Here is a 10,964-nt window from a genome sequence, read left to right on the forward strand (position 1 = left end):
TATATATATATATATATATATAGGAGTAGGATCAAATGAGAACACCTAAAAGGTTGAGAACGCGAGAACAGATCTAGACCATCTAATTTCTAAGGTGTGTGGCTATAATTAATTGTTATTTTTCCTATTATTAATACATTTAAAATATAAATTTCAAATTAAAGAAAATTATAAAGGGTATTCAGGTAAATAAACATTACCCTAATTTTGTAAACTCCTATAATTACTCTCTGTCTCTCTATTCCGTTGACCTAATTTCATACAACATACATTTGACATCTTCATCACACAGCCGAATCACACAACCGATCCCAGCTACTTCCGTTTTCCTTTTGCCTTGCTCGACAGATGAACCATCCACATCGAAGATGATGCTTCCTGATTTCACCCCAAATGTCGATTTTTTGTTGTTAGCTCTTTCCCCCCATTTGTGCGCTCCTGATGACGATGATTAAGTCACAAGGGTCGTCGGATAATCGACTCCCTTCCTTCCCCTATTCCCTCTGTCTCTTCAACCTCTTCGAAGCAATGAAACATAATCAAGTGAGTGGATTATCGCCTACAGTCCTTTCATTCCGAGTGAGAGTTTCACACATTGATTTTGTTTTCATGTCATTATTTGGGTTTTTTTTTTTACTTTTGTGATCTATTATGGAAATCTGTATCAATTTAATGGGAATATCTTAATTTCGCTCAGCACATATTCGATGAAATGCCCCAAAGGTATCGATCCCATGTTCAAATTTCATGTTCCAATTTTTTGAATGTTCTTGTTTACGTAATCATCATCATCATCATCATATATGAATTCAATGTCAAGAAACCTAAGCTTTGATTCATCTGAATCTGCAAACTGTTCCTATGCTGACACGGATCAACTGATCCCACAAACTCAGATCAATAAATTACCAAAGATTTTATGTGCAGACTGGCTTAGCCTAGAAGAGTTTCATGGACATAATGGTTTGGCGTTCAATGGTGGGGTTAGCAACGGCTCAAATTACCAAGATACCCCTATGAATGAACTGTTATCAAATGAAGCTTCCACAGACAACAATGAAGAAACCCAAACACCCCCTGTTGTTGTAAAAGAGTGGGAGAAAACAGAGGGGGCTGCTGCCCTTGGCTCGCCTGAAACCACCAACAAACAACTTTGGTGGGGGTGCTTTTGTTGCAGCTCGAAGACAGGCGAAAAAGAAGGGATTGTGAGAGGAAATGGAAGAATGAAAATTTGTATTTATCTATGAATAGTAGTGTATTCATTTGTGAATACCAGTGTATTCATGTGTGAATAACAGTGAATGAACAGCAGTGCATTCATGTGTGAACAGTAGTGTATTCATTTGTGAATAACAGTGAATGAATGTATTTATTTATGATTAGAGGCATAGAAATCCAACATATTAGGAATTCCTAAAACAGAACAGCCAATATCAGCTCCAATAACCAAAGGAATTGAGTGAACCATGGGGAAATCTTGTGGCAAGAACTGAAGTCGGTGGTTCCACTGGGGGGACGAAGGACGAAGAAAAGAGGAAAAGTGGGAGACAACATAGAAAGTAATGATGGATAGTTTGGAAGAGCATGTGGTGACACGAATAAATTTTTGGAGCGGTGGATGTACACGTATACAGAAAGACTCACAGCTCAATGATACAAAACAAACAAATTATTAAAAAACTAATTAAAAATAGAAATAGAGCCAAATTATTAAAAAAAATAGAAGAAAAAAAACTGTTCATTAAGAGACTTCAAAATTAAAATATTAAAATATAATGTGTCCAGATTAATGTCTTTTACTGAAATGATTATTATTTAGGAAACTCAAACAGCAAATCAATCAAATTTACGAAAAATCTCGCAAGATTTGAAACGGAAATCCTAAAAAAAATCTGAGTATAAGACTTGATTAAAATACATTAATATTTAATATATATATATATATATATATATATATATATATATATATATATATATATATATATATATATATATATATATACGAGCTTAATCCTGAATTCCTCTTCTTCTCTATGTTATCTGTATCGTGTTATCTTGCTGAACAAGTTGCCTCCGAATAGGTCACAGTTTTTTGTAAACCATCGCATCTTCTAAATACTCATCTCAATTAGATATTGGTTTTATTAATCTTTCATTTGTGTTGTTTGTCTTGCTCAGAGATCAATGGGATTTCGAGGAGATGGAAATGACTAACACATTACCCCCAAATCTAAAGGTATCGATCCCAATAAGAACTACTCCACAATTACGTAGGTAACACCTTCAATTTTAAAATATTTACGTTTATAAATCCTAATTTATTTCCATTACCTGGTTTTGTAATCAAGAAATATGAACAGTAGATGGAAGGATGTGTTGAATTTTATTAACACTTCCAATTTCACAACCTTTGTCTTGATTTGGAAATCGACGCTAGCAAAAGGTTTTTAACCTAATTTGTTTGAACTAGAATCTCATGATTTATCTGATTCTTATAATTGATTTTGCATTAGGCTTCCATAGACATTTGGAGGTATCTTCTTAGTGCAATAAATTGGGTACTTTTTATGCTAACTTACGTGTTTTTAAAGTTGTTACTGTACAGTTAGTGATAATGTTTTATGTATTTCACTACAATTATAAGTAAATATAATTTATATATCAGTACACAATATCAACATTTTTAATCACTCTATTTTTTTTTTTTTTTTTTTTTTTTTTTTTTTTTTTTTTCTAAATGAATCGTCATAAATATCATCAAAACATATTAAAAATTGATTACATTATAGAATTAAGTTATAAACTTAAAGACAAATAACATAAATATGTGGTCTTTTTTTTTTTTTTTTTTTTTTTTTTACCGCCAAATACAAATATACTAATCTACTCCTAAACTAACACCTAATTCCACCTATGTAAATTATTAATTGGTATAATTTAAAATTACCATTTATTTACTAACTGATTATTATTTAATTTGTCAATTGATATTTATTGGAATCACAGGAAATAACTATCGTCTGTAACCTAAGGGTTTCAAAAATCTACATTTCTAATTAAATACTTACCATTTACTTTGTAATTAAATACTTACGAATCAAAATGTTATTTAAAAATACAATATTAAAATTCATAAGTTTTCTAAATTAAAGAAATATTATTTTATTAAATAATTTATTTTTAAATTCAATTAAAAATCAACACCCGTGGGTTCCACGGGTTTTAACCTAGTAATACAATATTTAACATATTACATCCTTAGAGGATACGGTGTGGGCATATCTCGTGCTCGTTGTGGCTGATGTGGAAGCCAAAAATGGCGTTATAACGGGGGAACACCGCCCCCCCTTCTCGTTTCTTCTTGTCATTACACTTCTCGTGCTCGTCACCACTTATTGAAACGGGAGTAACAACCAATCAAAATCATTTTTCTTCCTCCTTCTTTCTTTCTCTCTCTACCTTTTAACAAGTTATAACATTATAACATTATTTCCTACATGGTGTTATGGTGGTGTTAAGGTAGACGTGACATCTAAGATGACATTATAACACCGAATCATACCCAATACTCTTACTTTTAATAAAAGAGTGCCAAATGGCCACCTAGCATGTCCTCCGTCTACAATTTTTGAAAATTAAATTTCGATAATACCTTTATATTATTTTTAAATCGTTGGAGTTATTAACCATTAATTAAAATTCAAATGTCTGCAACATATTTATATACTTCTGCCGATTACACCCATTTCTGAATAGGAATTTTACCAATTTCTTGCTTGAAATATGTCTCTCGTTTCATCGACGCTGCTATGATATCATCTCTATTTCTATATTCCATGTTCCTACACCTAATATCTCTTTCATCTCAATCAACCATCAATTTCAACCACTTGTCGCCTGTGTATCGCCTTCAACCACTCCGTCAGTTCATCTTCATATTTCCGTTCTTGTATTGCCGTTGGAATTCTGGGGCAATAAGAGGGGTAGGGAGGACGGTGGTTTAAATGGATCTCCCAAGAGAACAAAGCTATTATTTTAGTTCAATCTTCATATATATATATATATATATATATATATATATATATATATATATATATATATATATATATATATATATATATATATATATATATATATATATATATATATATATATATATATATATATAGCGGTGGGTAGATATCATAATCATCTTTCTTCAATTTTTTTGGTTTGTTTTGATAAATGCTTTATATACATATGCAAATAAAATTTCCATGGATCCTAAAAATGAGGTTAACCTTTTTTTAGTGTTGATAAATGTTGGACCAATTCTCATGTACGTAGCCTGATATAAATTCCATTATAGTTGTGAAAGTTAATTATTTACATAAAATATAAAAAGAGTAAGACATGTGGAGGATGGAAGAGATAACCGATCCATTAAAAATTGTGATAAATGAACTTTTGGTTAAGAAAAATAACTTTGGATGCCCAAAAGGAAGTGTGATCACCATCAAAGTCAATCTCCTCACTGATACATTTGTTCAGACTTGGATTAGGAACCGCCTAGGCATATTTCATCATTCTTTGACTCAAGCGATGAACCGACTAGGCATAGTTTATTCTTTATTGGCATGAATGAGAAATCAATAGGCCAATAATGGTTGTACCAGTTTGACTTGAACGGGGAAGCACCGATGGAACATAGTTCATTTTTGAAGGAAAATCCATGTATAAGTCGCGTCCGCACCCGAATGACAAGCTATATATAAGTCACGTATATAATTTTATAAGCGACTCAAACCTATGAAAATATCTTTTATGACTATAGTTGATTAGTTGTTGCTTATTTTTGTCTCAAAATTTTGTTATGTAATATTTAAAATAAAAAAAAATGATGAAGATTTGTTCAAAATTTACTTTCTCTTATAATATTACTTGTATTTTTTTTTCTACTATCAATGATATTAGGTTAATGAAAATTTATTTGAATTTTTTTTTTATAATACTATTTATATTATTGTATTGTAAAAACATTATTATTGTTGTTTTTTTTATCTTAATAAAAAATAAATTTAAAATTATTAATATTAATAAAATAGTAGTAAAAATGTAATTATTAAATAATAAACCTTTACATTTTTACCAAATGTTATAAGGAAGTAATGATAAAAATTAGTTAAATGATAATTATATAACAATGATGACTTAAAAGTAAGACAAATGATAATTAATTATATGATAATGATGACCTAAAAAGTAAGATAAGTTGTGATTCAACACTGTTATTTATACCCCTTAATTTTTAAACCTACCCCTCATTATTATTTTTCTGGTAAGAAATGTTCAAATTATTTATTAATCGTAGCCTTTTATTATTTTTGACCAATAAATGTAAGTTGCTACTTCCAAGCTACTGAAAATATACATGTCATCAAATTCTCTCCGTACATAATATATTGAAAAGTGTGTGTCGCTTAATTTAGACATAAGCCGTCACTTAATTCAAAATAATAATCAGTTAACAATATACAAAATAAGTTTTTAAACAATAAACTAACGTCGGAAACCTTCACCCGCCACTAACCAACGCCGTTAACAATCCAGTTATCGCCGTTAATATTGAGAAATAGACAAAATAAGAGGTATATCCGGCTACCATCGGCCGGCGGCCACCAGTCGACATTCAGATCGACCATCAGACTTCACCACTCTGAATATCGTGAATCACTACCAGATCTGTTGGTGCACCACTCTAAATCACCCATCGGACTTCACAACCGACGTTCGCCGCACACGACAAACAACAACGTCGGTTGTTGCTGGTTTCCCCCGCCATCATCGGCGTGCACCACACAGCAGTTTAAGGATAAGAGAAAAGAGGGATTTGAGGATAAGTGAAGAGAGGGAGTGGCGGCTATCGTCTGCTACCAACAACCACCGACAAACGCCGTAAATAAGAAAGAACGAGAACGATGCCGGAAAAACCACCGATAGCTCATCGACTTCTGTATCACTTCTTTTCTCTCTATTCATACATAACAGCTAGGGTTTATAACATAGTCAATTTCATATCCTCATATTTTAACATTACAGCCTATCAATATTGATAAACCTTCTAACATTATATTTCTTTTAATTCATATATACATTAACATTATATTTCTTTTAATTCATATATACATTCATATTGGGAGATTTTTAATACACAAACATAAAATAAATCACATAAATCAAGATTATTATTAATATTTATGAGTTTATAAATACGATATCATGTGATATATTTTTAACATTTATTTTAGTTCTTTATTATAAATTTTGAACTAAATTTTATAATACCAAATCAATATAAATTATGTATTATTGGTAAATAAACTAAATAAAATATAAAATTTATTTTATGTATAATATTTTAAAATATAAAAAATATTTTAGTAATTAGATTTAAAAATTAAAAAAAATATTAATCATTACATACTAATAATTATAAGTAAAAGGTTAAAAGATCCTATGCAATCATAAACTAATCATTAAAAACAATGATTAGAGGATATGGATAAACAAGAAGCAGGTATAAATAAATAAATGAAGACATTATAATTATATGATAATAATAATAATCTAAAAAGCAAGATTAATGGTCTATGAAGGTGTGTAAGTTTGTGTGTACATGATCCTTTTTAGAATGAAAAACATATGAGAAACAACTATTATTATATTTTCAAATTATATGCAATTTTGAAAATTGAAATATTCATTTTTTTGAGAGCTTTTGGAAAATATATCAAACCGAAAATGTTTTGTAACTTTATTTTTATTAGAAAAATTCTGAAAAAAAAAAGTAAAGATTATTCCAAAACCAAACGGAATCCTAAACAATTTGAAAATTACTTGTTTTTCAAATTTTATAATATTTGGACAGATAGAAGGAAAGGGCCTTAAACTACAATAGATGCAATTTGTAACGGCCTCACATTTCACGCTAGACATCCACATTAGACCGCCAGGGTTGGACCGGTCTCAATTCCAGACCGAAGACCTGAAACCAGTCCCAACTCCAAAACTAAAACTGTGTGTGTGTGTGTTTCTTGTTTTTAAAATTTTAATATGATCCTGATATTAAAAAAATGGATACCAGGAATCAACACATGTGATCAATCATCGAACATGGTTATATAATTAATTACATGGCTATTGGCCACTGTTATTGTTAATAGTTAATGAAGAAGACGAAAAGATGGCATATCTTCAATCCTTAGAACATCATCCAAAAGTAGCTCTTTCTCCAATTGTGCCCGAGTTGATTTCAATACCTCCTATAAATAAATAAATAAATAATTATTTATTTAGATAATCAATCAGTACAAGTTATTAAATTTGTAATAAATCACTTTTGATGCTTGCTTGCTCTACATTTTTTGGGCATATTTTGATTAGAGTAATTTTGTAATTTTGGTCCTAAAAAGTTTTCTCTTGCTTATTTGAGGTTGTTGTAACGTTTTTAGTTTCTGTTCCAAACAAATCATTATATTTTTGGAACCAAAATTGCAAAATTATGTAAATTTACTCTTCTGATTATTTAATTAAATAGATAAAAACAAAAGGGTAACATGTTGTTGCACCAACTGATCATTTGATCCAATCATAACTCATAAGCATAAATTTTAAAAAAACACACCCTAAAGTTTGGTAGATAATAGTATTACTTACTAGTCAAATACCTAAAATACCCCTAATAGAGATAACATCCGTGGACAAAAATTTATAGATAACTTACATTAAACTCCATGTAGGTTGCATTTTTCTCCATCCATTTTTTGTCCATAACAACAAATGCGATACAATAAAGGAGGTCAAAAGCCCACTCGTTTTCTGAAAATTCATCAAAAATCCCATTACCTAGTTAGCATGAAATCACATTATTTATTTTAAAACGGGCAAAATACTGAAAAACATATATCATATTTTCACCAATTTAGCCACGTAACTACATTTTTTTTTAGTATCTAAACCATTTTACTTTTTTTACCATATAAGAAAAAACATTTTTCACTACGGAAAATAAGTTAAAATGGTGAAAGTGTGTATTTCGCCCTTTTGGATTTTGTTAGGGTAGATGAGTCTTTTTTTACCTGACAAAATATGTACAAAAACAGCACTCACATGTGTCCTGGGTTTTGCTGAAACATTAACGCGCTAATTGGTTAGCCAAAATCATCAATACATGGGACAAAAGTTGTACTTTTTTGTACAACCCAAAAAGACAGTAAATTCCCATATTACGAAAAATAACCCTAGAAATGAAATATATTGCAAAATAAATAAATAAATAAATAAATAAATGCTTACTAGTAGTATGTAGATCAAGCATTTTCATGAGCATAAATGTAATATTTACACCAGCGGCTGCAAACGGATATTCCCATGCAACTCCCCTAGCGCCTTGTTTTCTCAACAGATGCTGAAAAGATATCTGCATTTTTTTTTTGTTTTTTAGAATATAATTAATTGTCTCAACTAAAATAAAGCACTAAAAAAATAAGTTATAGAATAATAGAGTTTGAATTAATGTAAAAAAATCTTACAGAGAATGTCTTTGCAAAAAAGAGCAAATTCTCCAAGGAGATGAATCCAGCTCCCCTGAAATCTGTTGATGGATCTTTTCCCTGCCATCCCATTTTTTTCCATTCATCTGATATCAGCCCATGTAATTCTTGTCCTGGGAATGCAGATGACCATAATGCCCTCAGAGCCTCCTGTTCTCTTATAAAAATAAATGTTATCATTTTAATTTTTTTAACTCTCTAATTAATTCTCCATCTCATATCAAAACTTTCTGTCATTTCATTCCTCCAACATACATATACGTGTGTGAGCGTGTTGTTTCTTTTCCACTTACACTAAGGGTTAAAATGGTCATTTACTCTTATTCAAACTTCATTAATAATTAAAAGGTAAATCTACTGAAAGATTCATTCTTGTAATTAAAATTAAACTACCTGATGTTCTTGCCTCGTAGCATCGTAATAAACCTTTGCTCTGTTTTTTAGCCTTTTTAGTCTCTCTTCCTGCAAGATCGATCAAATAGGGTTTAAACAAGAACATATTATTATTGTTATCATTGAATAAAATATCGATACTTTTACAGTTTTACTCACTTCACTTTATTATTTAATCATATTAACTGAAAACTTGCCTGAAGAGGAGTCACGTTCATGAAGATTCTTGCATAACTTGCTTTTTTATTAAAACACACACAAGGAAGGCCCTTCCTTATCCACGTAGAAGCTCCGCAAATTGCAGGATCTATAACAACATATACAGTGAACATTTAGTTAATGAAATTGAACACTCAAAACAATTGATTGTTTGATTATTACAACTTCAAACAGCATAAACACATCCAAACACTATGCTTAAGGGTTTCACCAATTGATGTTTATTGTTGAATTATGTAATGTAAATGATAAGATTCCATAAAAAGAAACAACTTAATGAACATCATCTCCAAAAGGAACTACAAGCTAATATGCGATCGAATATATATAACCTCACGAATCCTGTTAACCAAGAAACTAATTTTACTTTCAGCATTTCAACAACTTAAAAGCAAAACAAACACGTAGATCACACAAAAAAAATCGATTTTTAAAGCGTACAAGCATAGTCTACATTCCACAATTGTCTAGAACCGAGAAAATGATAACAATAAAGGAATGGTTGCGTTTGAAAATCGAAAAGTACCCGAAAAAGAAGCAGCAGAAGCGTGGTGGAATCTAGAAGAAATCGAATGACCTGTACGGATAGCAATGCAGCTTCCTCCTCCAAATCTTCGATTCATTTCCTTCTGCTCCCAATTTGATAGATTTAACAGGCTCAGGGTCACCAACATTCATCCATGAACGAAGGGCGACGGACAGAAGGGAGAAAGAGAGAGATGGAGAGGGGTCCGTCTTCGTGCTCCGTGGCTCTTCGCAAAGTCGGTGTGGTGAATTGGGTTAATCGTGTTGTTTCCGGCCAAGCCGTTTATACCCCTCGAATTTACTGATGTTGACAAGGTTAGTACCTCTCCTTGTAAAGCCTACGCAATTCCACCCAATTAAAATAGTATTGTTTGTTGAATGTCATATATGCCTATTTGTGAGCGAGAACATGGTAAAAGTTACCATGTTTTTTTATTCAAAATAAGGTTGTGTTTGGTAACCAGTTTATTTATCAAATTATTTAAAGATGTTATGTTTGGTAAGTAAAAATTTAATTTATAAGTTAGTTTTTTAAAAAGCTACTTAGGCTGTGTTTGATGCGTCACAACTAACTGATAAGCTATAAAGCTAACTTATTTTTTCGAGTATTTTAAGTTGTCATGTTTGACAAGAGAAAATGTAGTTTATTAGCTAGCATTTTAAAAAGCTACTTAGACTAGCTTTTTCAGAGTTTTTTTTTTATTTTTATTTTTTATTTATTTATTTTATATTTTGCAGATATACCTCTTAATTAATTACAAAAACACATTCTTTTAAATATCCTTTTATATAATTTTATATTTTTTTAGCAACTTTACCAAATGATATTTTTAATCAGCTAGCTTTTCAGCTATCAACTATATTTTAATTTAACAACTAGCTTTTCAGCTAGTATACCAAAGATAGCCTTAGGCTAGCTTTTTAGGAGTTTTTTTAAACTTTTTCAAATATACCCCTTAATTAATTATAAAAACACATATTTTTAAATGTCATTTTATGTCATATTATATATTTCAGTTAGTTTTACAAAACATTATTTTTTATCAGCTAGTTTTTCAGCAGCAACTGACTTTTTATTTAACAACTAACTTTTTATTTAACAACTAGCTTTTCAGCTAGTATGCTAAATGTAGCCTAAATATTGTACCAACCGACTACTGAACTACCCGCTATTATTGATATACAAATCTATAAGTCATATCAATATCGTATAATAATTGAGAAAACATGTTATCT

At 30.3% G+C, this 10,964-nt stretch overlaps 1 protein-coding gene across 1 annotated transcript; it reads right to left on the reverse strand.

The window, feature by feature from the left end:
• Positions 1–7,117: 7,117 nt before the first annotated feature.
• On the reverse strand, positions 7,118–9,985 carry LOC111915331 (uncharacterized). Its single transcript, XM_023910993.2, has 8 exons — positions 9,730–9,985; positions 9,182–9,291; positions 8,985–9,053; positions 8,571–8,741; positions 8,335–8,458; positions 8,118–8,165; positions 7,763–7,857; positions 7,118–7,301 (listed from the first exon to the last, which is right to left on the reverse strand). The coding sequence occupies exons 1-8, from the start codon at positions 9,875–9,877 to the stop codon at positions 7,203–7,205; spliced, it is 864 nt and encodes a 287-aa protein (XP_023766761.1). The 5' UTR covers positions 9,878–9,985; the 3' UTR covers positions 7,118–7,202.
• Between the last annotated feature and the right edge of the window lie 979 nt (positions 9,986–10,964).

This window comes from Lactuca sativa, chromosome 8, assembly GCF_002870075.4.
Source record: "Lactuca sativa cultivar Salinas chromosome 8, Lsat_Salinas_v11, whole genome shotgun sequence".
Classification (NCBI taxonomy): Eukaryota; Viridiplantae; Streptophyta; class Magnoliopsida; order Asterales; family Asteraceae; genus Lactuca; species Lactuca sativa.